Source organism: Hypanus sabinus, chromosome 15 (assembly GCF_030144855.1).
Source record: "Hypanus sabinus isolate sHypSab1 chromosome 15, sHypSab1.hap1, whole genome shotgun sequence".
NCBI classification, from domain to species: Eukaryota; Metazoa; Chordata; class Chondrichthyes; order Myliobatiformes; family Dasyatidae; genus Hypanus; species Hypanus sabinus.
The window spans coordinates 16475431-16495526 of record NC_082720.1 but is presented as its reverse complement, the minus strand read 5'-3'; the positions used below and the strand labels follow the sequence as shown (position 1 = coordinate 16495526).

Below are 20096 nucleotides of genomic sequence, written 5' to 3'. Positions count from 1 at the left end.
TGAGCAGACTAAAGATATCTTCCCATTCCTGACCCATAAACTCAGTAACATCAACAAGTCTGTGGCTTCAAGGACACATTGTTGGTTGTCATTTAGGAAAAGAAGAATAAACTGATAAAAACAATTAGTACTTTTTTCTATGACAGTCAAAGTTAATGAACAAGATAATGAAATTCAGCTACAGAAGTGAATAATTCCACCATCCAAACTGGTTTGTGCAATAGAATTAATCCAGTCCACTGTGAATCCTGTTAAAGATTTGGTAAAGTAGTGCAGAGAGGTGGATCGAAAAGATGCTTGGCACAATGTGAGCCTGCTTGATCGCCGTAGGATTGGGTCTCTAATGGGCTGTATTTCATCATGGAGCAACGGTCATTGTTGGTTTCTTGGATTTGTCACAGGGTGAGGATAGTTAACAGTGGCAGACAGCAGGGAATATTCTCTGTATTAACTTTAGTCAGACTTGCCTCCCTACCTACAGGTGTTCACAATCAGTGTTTCTCAGTGCGTCCTCCTCTTCACAGATGAGCGAGATGAGACATGAGTCCAAAACAAAAATATTTTGATATCAGTCTTTAGTATGTGAGGAGGGATTTTGTTAGCTCCAGAGCCTTGTTTGTTTCTCAACATCTGGTGTACAACAAGTTTGTAGAGAGCACCATACTGTGGAATAGTGTCTTAAGGAGATTTACAAGTGCTCCTTCTGGTGGGTGCTGATGGCTGCACTGCTCTTTATGAACTATTTTCGATCCCTGGCTGTTAGTGCAATGGGATTTTGTCAAATTACTGCTCCATAGGTTTTACATTAAATGAGATTTCATTTCCTCTGTTTTATTAAAGCACTCACTTAAAAACCCAGCTTTACTCTGTTTATTTCATTGAGGGGGTGAGGGGAAGGCAGTGCCGCTAAGCGGAGGTCTAACCTTGTCACAGTGCAGCTGAGTTCTGTGTTTCCCACATCACAATAGTTGGAACCATCAAAAGTACTTCATCGATTGTAAAGCTCCTTGGGACACTCTGAGGTCACGAAAGTCCTATAGAAATGCAAGTCATTTCTCACATTCAGAAAACATTAACCCCGTTTAACAACAGTCGTTCCTTTGACACCAAATACGTACTATGTTACTTGGCTAAAATGGAGCGCTGATTTCACAGAAAAGCAGTCTGAAGAATCTTGCTCCTGTTCAATTTAACTGGACAAAACTTAGGAATGCTGTACTTCGTTTGCAAATTTCCTTTCAGTTTTGTTAATACAGACCAACCTTAAAATTTGCCTTACAGTGTTGAAGCTTGTAAAACCAACAGTGCTTGAGTCAAATGATGTAAGTAAGCAGGTTTCTGCATTAATTTCTTAATTTCAAGTTTGTGCCGTTCCCTTTGGGCAATATTTTTGTGTATAGCAGCTCCGACTCGTTTAACTCAGACTTCCAGTGAAGAGTATTGCGTAACATTGTATGGCCTTTGAGAATTTACAATGCTACCTAAGAAAAGGGCACAGTTAAATCAGGACCTAAAAAAAAACAATTTGATTGACCTTTGCCTTTATATTTTATCAGAATCATCATTTGGGAACTGAAGTTTTGAGCAGCTGGGCTATCCCAGCATGCATCTTGCAGAACACTAAGGATTTCTAAACTGAGCCAAACACAAAGGAGTAGAATAGGGAATAGCACCTCATTGTGAGTTTTATGGTTTACTGTTTCTGAATTTTAATGACCTCATTAATTAATATTTGTACCTCCTGAGGCACAAAAGGAAATAGAGCATAACCTTTTATATTAAGAAACACATTCTTACCAAATATAAGCATCAGAATAAATGTTGGCTCTCCCCAACTCTTATCAACATACCGGTAATGGAATCTGTAATGGATGGCCAAGTCCCAAAATACCATTGTAATCTGTTTTGTCACATTTAACCTTGCACCAAAAAAATTCAGCCAAGTATTTCTGGTTCAATTTTATCCTGGCACCAGTCATTTTATTTCTTTCTTTTCGGAGTCTGGACATTGCAGGATAGGATAACACCTATTGCTTCTCCCGTACTTCACTGGAGAAGCCAATGATGTGCCGCTTTCTTGATTGGCAAGATATCTTCATTTCCTTTGATATCAGAATTTTGTGCAGAATGATCCTCATGGAGTAATGTGTGGGAAATCGATTCAGTTGTTCCATTAAGCAATGGTCACAAGTCGCTGTGTTTTAATGACACTGACCTGGAGAAATTTCTTTAGACGTTTCTTATTTTGCTACCCAGATCTGACCTCCTACACTGCCAGTAACCAGAAATTCTGCTTCCCATTAACCCCTCATCCTCCCATCTAGATCCTAACCACATCCAAGGCGACTGGCTACTTTGACAATGACAATGGCTTTCATGATCTTTTGGTCATTTTGAAACTTTGTGGACTTTTGTGCTGCCTAGTGCCCATAGGGTAGGATCAAGACTTACACTGTTAAAGGATTATTTTGTACGGTTGACAAATCACTGCTGCATCTATATGATCTAATCAACTGCAAAATGATATGATGGTGGTTATTTTTCTGGACTTAGAAATCCAGACACTTGGATTCATCGTAACACACAAAATGCAGGAGGGACTCACAGGTCAGGCAGCTTCTATGGAAATGAATCGACAGTCAAGTTTTTAGGCTGACACCCTTCCTCAGGATCGATCCATGATACTGAAAGCATGCACTCAACTTTCCCTATGGCAATTTGATAAAATAAGTTTAATATATTACTAATGATAAAGCTGTTGTTTTGCAAAATCCCAGTCGATTTAACATTGTGTGGAGAAGGATGTCTAATGTTCTCCTTTGACCCTGGCCCTTGGTCAAAGTGCTTGACCCTTAACTATCTTGGCAAGTGGTTTGGTTGTAGTGAGTACAAAACTTCAAGGAAATAAAACACAAAGAGCTTCAAAAATGAATTATTATTCAAAATCTGATTGGAAATAATAACATGTGATGAGATAAAATGTTGATAGGAAAATCTGTGGCAGTTTCTATAAAAGGAATGCTGGGTATTTGTATGAATAGTTTGCTGTTAGGTTATCCAGGGATTAATTCCACTGGAGTGCTTGTGAAACAGACCCAGTCTAAGCATCTGTGCATAATGGTGTTTGTCACATAGCAGAACCGAGAGAGAAAATGCGAACATCAGGAGTTTAAATGGTTTGGCGAGGACTAGGTGGGCTGAATGGCCTGTTCCTGTGCTGTACTTCTCTATGATTCTATGACTCCTGATAGGAAATTGAGTGTCATGTGTGAGTAAACTTTGTCCACAGCTCAAAGCCATTTCCTGCTTTACCCCTCTATCTCTAGACACTGATGAAGTCTCTTCAATCTAAACTGGCTGTTGGAAAGCTGGAGGAAACTGGGAAAACTGGATTTATGTGCTTTCTAATTTCAGTTTCAGTGGAGAGTGAACTATCGGGTAGGGTAAGAGCTTTAGTGGTAAGCAATCCAATCTAATTCCCAATCAATGGATGGCACTGGGGGTTTCCAGAGATGGGAAAGTTCAGATGCTAAGCTTTCAGCTTCCCATATGGTTGGAGATCAGTTATCAGTCCTGACCAGTTTCAAAGGTTCACTTACCAGCACATTAAATGTAGTCTGCCCACTGGGATTATGTGGGATTATGTGACATACAGTAAATATTGTGTGACTTTTATATGTCACAAGGACTGCAATTATGTGTTATTATATGGCTTTCCCTATTGTGTATAAAATAAGATGGTCAGTTTTCGTAACTTATCCTCTCCATGTTTTCATCAACCTCCCTCAGATTTTATCACTCCACAACACACTTCGGGCAATTAACGTACTCTTTAACATCTGAGAGGAAAGTGGAGCACTGGGAGGAAGCACGTGCAGATACCGGAACAAAAATGTGCAAACTCCACTCAAAAGGGGCACCTGCGGTGAGGATTGAACCTGGTTCATTGGAGCTGAGAGGCAGCCATACAACTATGCTATCCCATCTGCATAAATGCCAAGTCATGGATTGTTATGTCCTTTATTGTTCTTGATTATTTTCATCCATTAGTTGTAAACAGATTAGAGGTGAAGGAGGTTGGCAGGTTCTGCCAATTGGTTTGGAAATATGGCCAACCATCTCTTTCTTCTCCAGCATCAGGTATGACATTTGAAAGAAATAAAGGAAGCTTCTGCTTAATATCTTACTAGAAAAAAGTAATTTCCATCAATGTAGTGCTTCCTTGGTGCTGAATTTGCTGATTGGCAGAAAGCGGAGTATATTTACAAGGGGTAATTGATAAGTTCGTGGCCTAAGGTAGAAGGAGTCAATTTTAGAAAACCTAGCACATTCATTTTTCAACATAGTCCCCTCCTACATTTACACACTTAGTCCAGCGGTCGTGGAGTATACAGATCTTGGACCTCCAGAAGGTGTCCACAGCAGGGGTGATTGATAAGTTTGTGGCCTACGGTAGAAGGAGATGAGTTATACAGCTCTCCTTACATGCACATGCAGTTCAACTCCTTAAGTGATTATGCAGAAAGTTTGAAGTTAATAATTCATCAGTCAATAACTCATCAGGAGTTATTAATAATTTCTTGGCCTATGGTAAAAGGAGATGAGTTATTCAGACTTTCTGCGGGATGAATGTATCAATTGCCCCTCGTAGAAGAGAGGCGAAGATTTGCAATTCCCTTCCAATAGGCTAAACTCCAAATGAACACTCATTTTTGAAACCAATGGGAAATCGTTCATCTTATGACCCCAGCACTCCAGAATATCAAAGTCAGCAATCAAGCTGTATTATGCAAATGACATGTTTGTGCAGATTCTGTGGACAGCTTCCTTTTCAGAGAGAACTTACTAAATGAAGCAAACCAAAAATGAAGGCATTGCACTCAGCAGAAGAAACCTGCTCTTCTAACTCAATAGCTTTCAGCAAGATTCTGAAAAATATGGACCGCTTCCTATTTTTCAGACACTGTCCAGCCAAGGCTGATGTTGATGATAAAGGTCATAATCTCCGTTTCACTAACACAATTTTTAACAAGCTAAGGAAAAGGAATTTGACGTTTGAAGCATCAGAGTCACACAAAACACATGTATTTAATGGGTATTGGTATCCAGTATGCTTTTGAATAATGGACTACCTGTAGCAGGCGCCTCAAAGCACTGACAAAGTAGCGCCAATACAAATTCCTCCAAGTTCTCTGGAGAATAAGTAAATCACTATTATCGTCCTCTCCTCGGCCAAGGTTCTCAGCATCAAAATTCTGATTTGGCTCAGTCGTGCAATTGGGCAGTTCAATTTGTTTACACCCGCACAAGGACATTCTATTCCGAGCTCTCAGAGGATCATGCTACTCTGGAACTCTGTACTTCAGAAGAAAAGTTTTAGAATAGTTATTAATGCAGAGACAGATGCTTGTTAAACAAGCCATTGAAAAATAACCATGAGCAGATTGAAGTGTGAAGCTGAGGTTACAATCAGATCAGCAATGATCTTATCGAGAGGCAGACTGGGCTAAGTGGGTCAATTTGCATATTGTTTTTAATTTATATGCTCATATCTATATTCAACTGAAATCTGTCATGGAAAAATCCTGGGTGGACAGAAGAAATTATTTAGGGATGTTCATAAAGCCTCTTTGAAAAGTACAACATCCTTGCTGACTCCTTGAACCCCTGGCATGAATACCTAAAGTGGAGAAGAAGAATTCAGAACCCTAGCACAAGTGGTAGACGCAGTTCACCACCTCACAACTACTTATCCACCAAACCCATCAGCAACTTCTTCCCCAATCTGCAGAAGAATCTATGGCATCTATATTGGCCTTGTCGGTCAGCTCTGGAAATGAAGAACTGGAAATGAAACTGGTCATCCTCAACCCCAAGGATCTGTCCAGGAAGAGTAAATATACAGGTAGATTGAGAAAAAAGTGATAAAGTAGATTAGATCATGAGGTGGTAAGGGGCAGGCTTGAGAAAGTAAGAGGTTAGTTCAGTGATAACAGATACATAACAATGTATGTTTATTTTTAACCTGGAAATGTAAGTAACATAACGATGAACGGTAAAATTTAGTAGATAATCAAAAATTATTTGAACTATTCTTTGTTAAATAAGACCACACCAGGAATATTGTGGAGGGGTTCCGAGTGCAACAGTGGCTAGCTTAACTCCTTGGAATTGAGACTAGTTTTATGAAGTGATATTAAGTAGATGGAGTCTATACTCTTTGTAATTTCTTCCAGAGTTTTAAAGAAGTAAAGATGATCTCATTGAAACATGAACAATTCTTGTGGGACTTGGCTGTGTAAAAGGAAGATATTCCCCTTGATGTGGTGTGCAGAACCAGGGATACAGACACAAAAGAAGAGGAATGGCCAATTAATGAATTCTCTACCCATGTGTTATGAAGGCTCAGCCACTGATTATGTTCAAAAAAGTGATAGATTTCTGAATATTGGGGTAAGCAAGGAATATGGGTTAGTAGAGGGAAATGGCACTGAGGTAAATGATCAGCTATGATCTCATCAAACGGCGGAACAGACATAAGGGGCTGAATGACCTTTGCCTGTTTGAGATGAGACAATGGTAAACAAAATGTACTGAGGTAATGAATATGGGAAGGGAAAAAAAAGGAACTAATTTAGAAAAGAACACAGAGACATACAGTATATCCAATTCATTCATCAAGAGTCAGAATGGAGAGGAAGATTAGTTTAACATTGCTAGCCAAACGAGGAGAGTAATGTACAGAAGGTCACTTAGAACTACATCAGGATTGAGCGATGATTCAATTTGCTTAAAAGCTTTGAACAATTTCTATTCTCTGAAGGGTGGAAGAGAATTACAAGTCTGCTTTTGGAATATTAATGCTGTGTTATTTTTCTAACAATGTATAAGTCTTTTGAAGCTTTCGGTAAGTGTTAATGTTAAATATTGAATGAACAATATATTGGATCAGAACCGAAGTATCTTTGGACAATATAATTGCTAAAAGCAATTACATTGTTGCCATTATGAAGATTCATGGGATATTGTAAAATACTTGGCATTCCCAAATACAGCATTTAGAGAATCAATGGATCTCTGATTGGACAGATGCTTTTTAAATGATTCTTCAAAGCTATTGCCTGCTCCTATATTTTTATACAAAGTAGTCTGTCTTTTATTGAATTTGTTAGAAACTTTCCCATCATCGTTATTAATTACATTATAAATCAAATTAAATTATATTACACTGAATTCCTTTTAATTTTACATGATTGGCAACTAAACTTTGTTGAATATCCACAGGCGATTCTGTGGATGCAGGAAAGAAGCACTGTTGGTAGTTTGCCTCCCAGGTGCCAGGGTCCGGGATGTTTTTGATCGCGCCTATGTTATCCTGAAATGGGAAGGAGAACCTCCACAGATCATGGGACATATTGGAACCAATGACATAGGCAGGAAAAGGGAGGAGGTCCTGAAAGCAAACTACAGAAAGTTAGGAAGGAAGTTGGGAAGCAGGACCACAATGGTAGTCATCTCGGGATTACTGCCTGTGCCACATGACAGTGAGTATTGGAATAGAGTGAGGTGGAGGATAAACGTGTGGCTGAGGGACTGGAGCAGGGGGCAGGGATACAGAATTCTGGATCATTGGGACAGGAGTATCCTGCACAAAAAAGGATGGTTGCACTTGAATCTCAGGGGTCCAGTATCCTGGCGGGGAGGTTTGCTAAGACTATTGGGAAGAGTTTAAGCTAGGATTGCTGGGGAGTGGGAACTGAACTGGAGGAAGAGGCGGTTGGCTCACAAATAGAGAAAGCTTGGAGACAGTGTGAGAGGGAGGATAGGCAGGTGATAGAGCAGGGACGTGCTCAGACCGATGGCTTGAGATGTGTCTATTTTAATGCAAGGAGTGTGGTGAACAGAGACTTGGATGGCTCAGGGGCAGGAGTGGTTACTTCGAGTGCCAGGCTTTAGGTGTTTCAGAAAGGACGGAGGGAGGCAAAAGAGTTGGGGTGTGGCACTGTTGATCAGAGATAGTGTCACAGCTGCAGAAAAGGAGGAAGACATGAAGGGATTATCTACTGAGTCTCTGTGGGTGGAAGTTAAGAATAGGAAATGGTATTTTATAGACCACCCAATAGTAACAGGGACATCGAGGAGCAGATAGGGAGACAGTTTCTGGAAAGATGTAATAATAACAGGGTTGTTGCAGTGGGAGAGCGAGGGGTTTAGATGGGGTGGAGTTTGTCAGGTGTGTTCAAGAAGGTTTCTTGTCACTATATGTAGATAAGCCTACAAGAGGACAAGCTGTACTTGATTTGGTATTGGGACTTGAACCTGGTCAGGTGACAGATCTCTCAGTTAGAAAGTATTTTGGAGATAGTGACCACAATTCTATCTCCTTTACCATAGCATTGGAGAGAGGGATAGGAACAGACAAGTTAGAAAAGTGTTTAATTGGAGTAAGGGGAAATATGAGGCTACCAGGCAGGAACTTGGAAGCATAAATTGGGAACAGTTCCATGGTCCCTTCTAGCAATCCCCCACTTGGCTATTTACCTCAGGAATTGGGCCTCAATCCCCTCATTTAGTTTCCAATCATTCCCAGGTTCCACTAACTACACACACCTGCTTTCCATCAGCAAATGCAGGATAAAACCCTGTGATCACAACAAGGAGCTGCCAGTTTGTTGGTTGACTCTGGTGTGAGTAACCTTGTTTCATGGTTCTTTGGACTGCCAGTTGTCAGTCTAGTATCGCTCCTGGATACCGATTCCATGCTCGCTATGTCAAGAACGCCTCCTGACTCTGCCTCCGTGCCCGTGTTCTGCACTTGGGTTCATCCTCAGCCTCATCCTTGCATCAGAACGAACTGGCCATAATGAACCCAGCAGACATGGATTCCGTACAACAGGCCCTCGCCAGTCAGGCCTACCTACTGGGTGTCCGCGACCTCCTACTTAGGGAGGTCATGGACAACCTTTGGATGCTGTCCACGAATGTACGGAAGGTCAGTGAGCAGGTGGACTGATTTTCTGCTTCCCTTTCTCTGTCCTCTCCAAGAATCCTGCCTACCCAAACTGCCCCTCACGGGATGGTGTTGCCCCTGGAATCAGTAACATAGTCCCCTTGAGAGCCTAACGTCCCCAAGCCTGAACCCAGTGCTGGGGACCTAGGGAGGTGCTGGGCCTTCCTGTTACGATGCTCTCTAGTCTTTGAGCTACAGCCATGTATGTACACTTCAGATAAATCCAAGATTGCGTACATCATGGGGCTGTCACAAGGGGATGGCTTGGCTTGGGCAACTGCGATATGGGATAGCAGACCAGAGGTTTGTTCCTCCTTTGTTGCTGAAATGAGAAAGGTCCTCGAACAACCCATTCGCGGTAAGGACACTGCCAAACGCTTGCTGACCTTTTGTCAGGGTTTGTGACGTGTAGCAAGGTTTTCCATCAAGCTCCGAACCTTAGCCGCAGACGCAGAGTGGACGAGGCCCTGCAGGAGGGTGTTTCAACAGGGCCTCTCGGACAAGATAAAGGATGAACTGGCAGCGAGGGACGACACAGACTGTCTTGACTCTCTGATCTCGCTAGCCACTAGATTAGATAATCAACTTCAAGAGCAGCTGAGAAAAGAACCAGTCGCCCCGTTCCTCAGGGAAGCCCACGGTCCACCTTATCAGTCCCAGCCAGCCTTCCTTCCCCGGCCGCTCCAAGTGTAGCTCCCACTCCAACCGTCCCCACCACTCTGGGGGAGAAACCGGTGCAGCTGGGATGGAACCGGCCCTCCCTGGCCAAACGACTTCGGAGGTGGGGAGCTGGGGATTGTTTCCATTATGGGCAGCCAGGACATTTCCCGGATACCTGCCCTAAGTGGCCAAAAGGGAGGTAGTGAAAAAGTGGGGGTCCTGGTGAGTCGGACGACACTCCCTTCAGCCCCCCAGACTTGGATGCAGATCCCGGCTACTGTAAATTACCAATGACAGCCTCTGTCCCTATCAGCTCTGGTGGATTCCAGTGCCGAGTACAACCTGCTGGATGAAGACATAGCCTCCCAGGCTGGAACACCTCGTGAGCTGCTAACTACCCCCTGGAGGCCGGGTCCTGGATGGAAAACTGCTGACTCGGGTGACCCACTGTACGCCACCCCTGATCTTGATCCTATCCGGCAACCATCGGGAGGAGATACGATTCAGTCTCATTCATTCACCTCAAGCCCCGGTAGTTCCAGGGTATCCGTGGCTGACCCAACACAATCCCCACATCGACTGGTCTACCGGGAGGATAGCCAAATGGAGCCAGTCTTGCCACGCCAACTGTCTGCGGTGAGCCCCATCTCCCAGGGAAGCTACCGTGACTCCGCCTGTCCCGGAATCCCTCGATTTGTCCTGAATCCCCACAGAATACCGTGACCTGGAACTGGTATTCAGTAAAGAACGGGCCCTTTCCCTGCCTCCGCACTGCCCATATGATCATGTCATTGGCCTTCTCTCCGTAGCCTCGCTACCCACCAGTCGCCTTTTTAACCTATCCCGACCGGAGAGAGAGGCCATGGAGAGGTACATCAGCGAGTCCCTCGTGGTGGGCATTATCAGGCCTTCATCTTCCCTGGCAGGTGCTGGGTTCTTCCTTGTAGAAAAGAAGGATGGGCTGCTTCGTCCTTGTTTTGATTACAGAGGCCTAAACAGTATAACAATTAAGAATAAGTACCCTTTACCCCTCATTAGTTTGGCTTTTGAACCACTGCATGGAGCCACCATTTTCTCAAAGCTGGACCTTTGTAACACCTATCTTCTAGTCAGGATGAGGGAGGGGGATGAGTGAAAGACAGCCTTTAATACACCTCTGGGCTACTTTGAATATTTGGTCATGCCGTTTGGCCTCACCAATGCTCCCGCCGTTTTTCAAGCCCTCATTAATGACGTACTGAGGGACTTTATTAATCGGTCCATATTCGTTTACCTCAATGATATCCTGATATTTTCTAGCACCCAAGAACACGTTCACCATGTCCATCAAGTCCTCCAGAGACTGTGGGAAAACCAATTATTTGTGAAGGTGGAGAAATGTGAGTTCCACGTTCCTTCGGTCAGCTTCCTGGGTCATATCATCGAGAGCGGGCAGGTGAGAGCAGACCCCGAGAAGATCCGGGCACTGGAAGAATGGCCTAGGCCCACGGCCCGCAAACAACTTCACCGATTCCTGGGATTTTCAAACTTCTACAGCTGATTTATCAGAGACTACAGTCGAGTGGTGGCCCCCCTTAGCCTACTACCCCTTTCTGTTGGGACTCTAAAGCTGACTCGGTGTTCACTGATCTGAAGGGGCATTTCACCACCGCTCCCCCCCGCTCCATCTGGACCCAGCCCGTCAGTTCATTGTCGAGGTGGACGCCTCTGACTCCGGGATAAGAGTAGTCCTGTCCCAACGATCAAGTTCGAACGAAAAGCTTCACCCCTGTGCCTTCTATTCTTGCCGACTGTCCCCCGCCGATTGGAATTACGATGTGGGGAATCGGGAACTCCTGACGGTCAAACTAGCATTGGAAGAATGGAGGCACTGGCTGGAGGGGGCAGAACAACCGTTTGTGGTATGGACTGATCATAAAAACCTGGGGTACATTCAGACCGCCAAACGTTTGAACTCCTACCAGGCCCGTTGGGCGTAATTTTTTGGACGGTTCAAGTTTTCCCTCACATACCGTCCGGGGTCCAAGAACGGGAAGCCGGACGTGGTCTCCCGCCAATACGACTCCAAGGAGGACACTTCCAGCCCATGGACTATCCTCCCACCATCCTGCGTGGTTGCCCCCCTCACTTGGGAGATCGATTCCAAAGTAAAAGAAGCCCAACGGGATGACCCCAACCCCGGCAATGGACCCGGCGATCGCCTGTATGTGCCCGTTTCCATCAGGTCCCAGGTTCTCCAATGGGAGCACCCATCTCGGTTTGCCTGCCGTCCCGGGAGTGATCGGACCCTAGCGCTCCTGAAGAAACACTTTTGGTGGCCGTCCATGGAGACGGATACCCATTCCTATGTCTCGACATGTTCTATCTGTGCCCAGGGAAAAGCCTCTCATTGGCCACCTACGGGTTTACTTCGTCCTCTACCTGTCCCTGGTCATCCTTGCTTGCACATCGCCCTGGACTTCGTCACCGGTCTACCCCCTTCACCGTACCCACTGTGGTAGACTGGTTCTCCAAGGCTTCATAGCACTCTCTAAACTCCCTTCCTCTCATGAAACTGTAGATCTTCTCATCTGCCACATCTTCTGCCTCCACGGAGTCATCACAGACATCATCTGTGATCGAGGTCCCCAGTTGGTCTCACAGGTATGGAAGGCTGTCTGTCAAGCCTTAGGTGCATTGGTCAGCCTGTCACCTGGCTTCCACCCACAGATGAACGGGCAGATGGAAAGGGTCAGCCAAGACCTGGAGGCGATGCTTCGTTGTGTAATGGCAAACAACCCGTCGACCAATTCATTTCAACAGATGCTGCTGAGTTCATCCAGCCTTTGTACACATTGATTTAACCCATCGGCCTGGAGCGACCACCTCCCATGGGTTGAGTACGCCCACAACTCTCTGGGTGAGCTCTGCCATTGGGAGGTCTCCATTCCCTGGGGTACCAACCCCCCCCCCGTTCCCTGCACAAGAAGAGGTGATTGCGGTACCATCGGTTCAGGACCATATCGATCAGTGCCTGAAGATTTGGGAGGAGACACACACGGCCCTACTCAGATCAGCAAAACCCAATAAGAAGATGGCCGACTGACACCAGATTCCGGCGCCTGAGTACCAACCGGGGCAGATGGTATGGCTTTCCTCCAAGGATATCCCGCTCAAGAACGAGCATAGGAAATTCACCTCTCGCTTCCTGGGACCATTCAAGGTAGAATGTTTTCAGTCCCCCAGCGGTCTGCCTAAAATTGCCAAGATCTATGCGCATCCACCAGACCTTTCATGTTTCCCAGTTAAAGCCAGTTTCCGTCAGCCCCCTATGTCCCCTAGTTGAGACTCCCCCACCTGCCCGTATCATCAACAACCATCCGGCATACACTGTCTGAAGACTACTGAATGTGCGCTATAGGGGCAGGGGTCTCCAGTATCTGGTAGACTGAGAAGGGTACGGTCCAGAAAAGCATTCCTGGGTCCCCTGCTCCTTCATCCTAGACCCTTCCCTCATTCAGGATTTTAATTGGGACCATCCAGACAGGCTTGGAGGCTCCCGGTGAGGGAGGGGGACTGTCATGGTCCCTTCTGGCAATCCCCCACTTGGCTATTTACCTCAGGAATTGGGCCTCAATCCCCTCGTTTAGTTTCCAATCATTCCCAGGTTCCACTAACTACACACACCTGCTTTCCATCAGCAAATGCAGTATAAAAACCCTGTGATCGCAACAAGGAGCTGCCAGTTCATTAGTCAACCTCGTTTCATGGTGCTCAGGACTGCCAGTTCTAAGTCTAGCATCGCTCCTGGATACAGATTCCATGCTCGCTGTGTCAAGAATGCCTCCTGACTCTGCCTTTGTGCCTGTGTCCTGCACTTTGATTCATCCTCAGCCTTGTCCTTGCAACAAACAGATGTTCTCAGGGGAATGTGCAGAAGACGTGTGGCAAATGTTCAGGGGATATTTGCCTGGAGTTCCAATGAGACAGAGAATGGATGGTAGGGTACAGGAACTTGTAGTGTACAAAGGCTGTTGTAAATCTAGTCAAGGAAAAAAAAAGCTTACAAAAGGTTCAAAAAACTAGGTAACGGTAGAGATCTAGAAGATTTTAACGCTAGCAGGAAGGAGCCTAAGAAAGAAATTCGGAGAGCCAGAAGGGGCCATAAGAAGGCCTTTGTGGACAGAATTAAGGAAAACCCCAAGGCATTCTGCAAGTATGTGAAGAGTAAGAGGATAAGATGTCAGAGAATAGGACCAATCAAGTGTGACAGTGGAAAAGTGTGTATGGAACTGGAGGAGATAGCAATGGTACTTAAAGAGTACTTTTCTTCAGTATTCACTATGGAAAAGGACCTTGGCAATTGTAGGGATGGCTTACAGCAGACTGAAAATCTTGAACATGTAGATATTAAGAAAGAGGGTGTGCTGGAGCTTTTGGAAAACATGAAGTTGAATAAGTCACTGGGACCAGACTACTGTGGGAGGTGAGGGAGATGACTGCTGAGCCTCTGACAATGATCTTTGCATCATTAGTGGGGATGGGAGAGGTTCCAGAGGATTGGAGGGTTGCAGATGTTGTTCCATTATTCAGAATCAGAATCAGACTTTACTCGCCAAGTACCTCTACACATACAAGGAATTTACTTCCGGCAAATGTTGTCTCTCTGCTCATAACAATAATAATGATAAATATAAATGAAAATATAGATTTTACATACAAGTATTGCAATCCAAGTAATAGTTAGCCGACAGTTAACCGGCAGTTAACTGTTCAGCAAAGTGACCGCAGTAGGGAAAAAACTTCTCCAGTGCCTATTAGTCTTAGCCTGGAGGGATCTGAAGCGCCTACCAGACGGAAGCAGTTCAAACAGTCCGTGCGCAGGATGGAAGGAGTCCTTTATGATGTTGCCCGCCCTCTTCTTCAACCTGGAAAAGTACAGGTCCACAATAGAGGGCAGGGAGGCTCCAATTTCAAGGGAAGTTATAGGCCAGTGGGTCTTACTTCAGTGGTTAGTAAGATGATGGAGAAGATCCTGAGAGGCAGGATTTATGAACATTTGGAGAGGCAAAATATGATTAGGAATAGTCAGCATGGCTTTGTCAAAGACAGGTCATGCCTTACGAGCCTGATTGAATTACATATTGATGAAGGAAGAGCTGAAGATATAGCATATATGGATTTCAGCAAGGCGTTTGACAAGGCTAATTGAGAATGTAAAGAGGCATGGGATCCAAGGGGACATTGCTTTGTGGATCCAGAACTGGCTTGCCCACAGAAGGCAAAGAGTGGTTGTTGATGGGTCATATTCTGCATGGAGGTTGGTGACCAGTGGAGTGCCTCAGGGATCTGTTCTGGGACCCCTTTTTTTCGTGATTTTTATAAATGACCTGGATGAGGAAGTGGAGGGATGGGTTAGTAAATTTGCTGATGACACAAAGGTTGGAGGTATGGATAGTGTGGAGGGATGGGTTAGTAAATTTGCTGATGACACAAAGGTTGGAGGTATGGATAGTGTGGAGGGCTGTCAGAGGTTACAGTGGGACATTGATAGGATGCAAAACCGGGCTGAAAGGTGGCAGATGGAGTTCAACCCAGATAAGTGTGAGGTGGTTCATTTTGGTAGGTCAAATATGATGGCCGAATATAGTATTAATGGTATGACTCTTGGCAGTGTGGAGGATCAGAGGGATATTAGGATCTTTTATGAGGCTCCTGGACAGGTACATGGATCTCAGAAACATAGAGGGCTATGGGTAACCCAAGGTAATTTCTAAGTAAGGACATGTTCGGCACAGCTTTGTGGGCGGAAGGACCTGTATTGTGCTGTATGTTTTCTATGTTTCTATCATTTTATATCCTTTGAACTGAATATTAATAGCTGAAATATCCAAGCCTTTTACCAATTTTTATCTTAAATGTGGATCTTCACTCATGAAGTGAAAAGGTAGGAGGAGTCTCTTTATCTGACTGATGAAATTAATAGCCTGTAGCCACAGATCCTCCATCAGGAGAAATATGGTGCTTCCAATACATTCTGCATGGTTGTCAACAGATTGGAAGAATTCATCTCGTGCATAAGGATTTTATCTTGATTTTTTTTTTCCTCTATCAATTGAGTGGCCAGCCACATGGATTATCAGATTTGGCAATCATGTAAATGCTTACAGGTCTTCATCAATGACTGGAATCTGAGTTATGATTAATGGTGGTCTACTTTAGTTGGATCTGAAGAAAATAACCCTCCATTAGTAGAGATGTGAGGCTATAAGAAGAACATTGATAAAAGGGAACAAGGAAGTGGGAGCTTAGTTCAAAGACTCACAGTTGGTTTACCACATGTTGATTAATGGATAGGTAGCATATCTACCCAAGATAGGTGATCATAACAGGGTCCTGTACTTGCATTTACTTCCACAGGAGTCTCAGTTTGCACCATATAGAAATGGTTTGAGAAAAGAGTAAAGATATGTGGTTGCACAAGGGTGTTATGAATTGCTGCATTTTTTCAGTCTCTTTTGTCTATTTGGAAGTATATATTTTCCACACAATCTATTCTTGCTTTCATGGTTGCTGGCTAAGAAATAGCTGTTTCTGTTGTGACCTTAAAGGAAAAATATGAATTTATGGTCTATCATAGGAAAGGAATGCTTCATTGCTTGCTCGATTGTGTTGAATTAGTGGGCCTTGGAGGCCGTTAGTGTAATAGTGTTGTTTGCCTGTGGTTATTTGTGTAGAACTTCACTCAATATTATAAAAACCAGTGAATCATAGTAATTGCAATTCCAACTCTCTTGTAATAAAAAATTGGATGCCATTTCCCTTCCTAGTCATTTGCTTACCTGCCTGTTGGCTTATTGCAGATTGTACAGAAGAAAACCTTTGTACTAGGCTCAACAACTTTTCCCCATTAAGACAGTAGTCTGTCTTCAGATTCTTCTTATTGAAGAATACCATATTTATTCTGAATCTATACTCTGATTAGAAAGCTTCAATCCATGTTCACATATTTCCCCCAGTACCTTTGAATCAGTCCTGTACAAGATATGACATCTCGTCCAATACATTCTGAAAATCCAAAATGCACTTCATGTACAGTTCATTTACCCAGTATCAGCTCTGCTACTTTAGAGTCTCAAAGATCTCAAGTTTATCAAAAAAAAATGCTAATTAGTTTGATTATATTAACATCTCTAAATGGTTAGTGATTTCATCCTTGGTGACAGACTCCAGCATCTCACTGATAACAATGCTTTAGTTACCTGCTCTGTTTTATATTCCTCCCTTATTAAATAACATAGTCACATCTATCATGTTACAGCCTACTGAAAACTTCCTGGAGCTTAATGAGTTTTCAACAACTTAAACCAATGGCTTCACGATCTTCATAACCGCTTCCTTTAAAATGCTTGGATGTTTGATCGGACTCTTTACAAGTCACAGATAGAAGGTATTTGTTGGTACTTTTACTGGTCTCATTAAACTTCATTTGAGGAGAATCTAAAGTTTAAAGACCCAAGATTCAAAGTACATTAATTATTTGAGTATGTATACAGTATTCCATATTGAGATACCTACATAGATTTTATATCTTCCCATCCCATGTGATTTCTTTCTAAGGATGGATTTAATTTCCGTTTCTTCCCAATAGAGCCTCCCCATTCTCTCTGCCTACCTGCCTGTCAGAATCTGAATCAGAAACAGAATCAGATTTATCATCACTGACACACTGTATATCTTGAATGTTTTTGTTTTGTGGAAGCAACCCAGTTGAATACATAAAGTACTATAATTTACAATAATACATTTTAGTAAAATTAAATATGTAGTGCAAAAATAAAACAAAAAATAGTGAGGTAGTGAATTGGTTCATTATCAATTCAAAATCCTTGTGGCATAGGGAAAGAAGTTGTTCCTAAAACTTTGAGTGTGTGTCTTCAAGCTCTTGTATCCCCTCTCTGATGGTAGCAGCAAGAAGAGACTATGTCCTGAATGATGGGGGTCCTTAATGATGGATGCCAACTTCTTGCGGCAGAGCCTTTTGATGATGTCCTATGTACCTGTGAGGCTAGTGCCTATGATGGAGCTGGCTGGGTTTGCAACCCTCTGCAGCTTTTTCTGATCCTGTGCAGTGGCCCCTCCATACCGGATAGAATGCTCTCCACAGTACATCTGTAGAAGATTGCTGGAACCTTTGCTGACATACTAAATCTCCTCAAACTCCTAATGAAGTATAGCCACTAGACTTTTTGGTATTTGTATCAATACGCTGAGTCCAGGATAGATCTTCAGATATGTTGACACCCAGGAACTTGAAACTACTCCCCTTTCTATTACTGAACCCTTGATAATGACTGGTGTCCATTACTTTTACTTCCTCTTCCTAAAGTCCACAATCAATTCCTTAGCTTTAATGACATTGAGTGCAAAGTTGTTTTTGGAATACCACTCAACCAGCTGATCTATATCACTCCTGTACACCTCCTCATTCATCACCATCCAATTTTCTTTTGATACAATGTGTATCCTTTGATGTTAAGCTCCCAACTACAATCTTTACTGCCACATCATACTTGCCAATCTTTAATTGGACTACAAGGTCATCTATCTTATTATACAAACCACGTGTGTTCAAATATAACAACTTCACTCCTGTATTCCTCACCCTTTTCAATTTTGCCTTCATTTTGCTGGCAGCTAAATTCCCATTCCTTTCTAAACTTTGTTATTTTATTGATTCTGGAGTTTTTCGTAACTTCTCCAGCACTCTGCATTCCTTTTCCTCACTTTTCCAAACTGTTGAATGGTAGAACCTACTATTTAGTTTAAAGCCAACTTCAACTCATCCCATTGACTCCAATTTTGCCTTATCAACTGACTATACTTCCTCGTAGTCTCCCTGCATCTACTTGTATATGAACTGCTCCATCCTTTGCTCTATCACCCTGGTTTTCATAACCCTGCCAACTTAGTTTAAACCATCCTCAACAGCTCTAACAAACCTGCCTGTAAGGATACTTTCCCCTCCCCCCCTCAAAATCATCTTTTGTACAGGTCACACCCTCTCCAGAAGAGATACCAATGATTTAGAAATCTGAAACTCTGCCTCCTGCACCAATTCTTCAGCTACACATTCATCTGCCATATCATCCTATTCTTGCCCTCACTGGTGCATGGCATAGGTAACAATCCAGACATCACGACCCTTGAGGTCCTGCTTTTCAGCTTCCTAACTAGCTTCCTCTATTCTCTTTTCAGAAGCTCATCCTTTTTTCTACCTGTATCATTGGTACCAATATGTACCACAGCTTCTGACTGTTCACCCTCTCCATTTAGAGTGCTGTGGACCCAATCCAAGATGTCCCTGACCCTGGCACCTGAGAGGCAACATATCATCTAGGTGTCTCTATCATAACTGCTCCTCTAATTATTAAACACCCTATCACTAATGCTCTCCTCTCCTCTTCTCCCTCCTTTCCTTCTGAGCCACAGAGCCAGACTTAGTGTGCCAGAGATCTGGTCACTGTGGCTTTCCCCAAGTAGGCCACCCTCCTCCTTCCCCACAGTATCCAAAGCAGAATTCTTATTATTGAGGGGAATGACCACAGGGGTACTCTAGTGTCTGCCTCTTCCCTTTCCTTCTCCTTGCAGTCACGAAGATACCTGCCTCCTGCAACTTAGGGGTGACTACCAACCCAATATGACACCTTCTCCCATATGAGCCAAAGGTCATCCAGCTGCATCTCCAGTTTTTAACCTGGATTATAAGTTAATTATTATGAAAAATGATTAAAATTGAATTAATTAATTTATAAACATACAAATAATTAAGTAAACTGTAAAATGGGAGTTAACGAAGAAATGAAGCAACTTAGAAGTCATTAAAAGCCAGAATATATTTAAAAGTAAGAGTAGTTACTTTCCCCTTGGTAATTCATGACCAACAGAATCCACATTAAAACCCAAAGGGTGTCTGAACCTGGGGCAAGTTTAATTGGCACAATACCTGAGGAGTAATTTCACAGGGTAACGTTACAAAATTTTAACAAGATTGAGCTCTACTGATGAGGAGTTCAGCAGCAGGGTAACCTGCTGGATCTAACCACACTGGATCTGTCAGTAAATCAGGGACTTGAAATGCATGATAAGACTGCAATCTCTTCCTCTCTTTATTTGCTGCATTTTGAAGAAGACTGAGGCTACTGACACAGAGATTTCTCTCTGATAGCAAATGCAACGACACTGTGACTGTCTTGACTCCAGGATCATAAATGGTGACAATGAATCCGTGCTCTGTGGGCTAGCAGTCACCGTTGTTCCTTTTTCTATTTTGTCATTGTTCGGTTTGCTATTTCATAGTTGGTGCATCCTTCATAAAAAGTATTGTTTTGCTGTACTTTATTCAGACACCACATTTTTAATATATCAAATTCACACTTTATTTGGC

At 43.3% G+C, this 20096-nt stretch overlaps 1 protein-coding gene across 9 annotated transcripts in view; it reads left to right on the top strand.

The window, feature by feature from the left end:
- The window catches only part of LOC132405321 (general transcription factor II-I repeat domain-containing protein 2-like), a 186739-nt gene that overhangs the window by 125179 nt on the left and 41464 nt on the right, over positions 1 to 20096 (top strand). Inside the window, exons 4-6 of one of the 9 annotated variants that reach the window (XM_059990028.1) lie at positions 3790 to 5905; positions 10970 to 12872; positions 16971 to 17099. The exons of 3 other annotated variants lie outside the window; for them this stretch is intronic. Coding sequence is in view for 1 of the 6 variants with exons in the window: in XM_059990035.1 (XP_059846018.1) it covers positions 3790 to 3843 (54 nt within the window). In the remaining 5 variants the exon portion in view is untranslated. Of the gene's footprint in view, positions 1 to 3789; positions 7291 to 7334; positions 7545 to 10969; positions 12873 to 16970; positions 17100 to 20096 lie in introns of those variants that run through there. 5 more of the 9 variants (XM_059990029.1, XM_059990030.1, XM_059990032.1 and 2 more) reach the window with 5 other exon arrangements.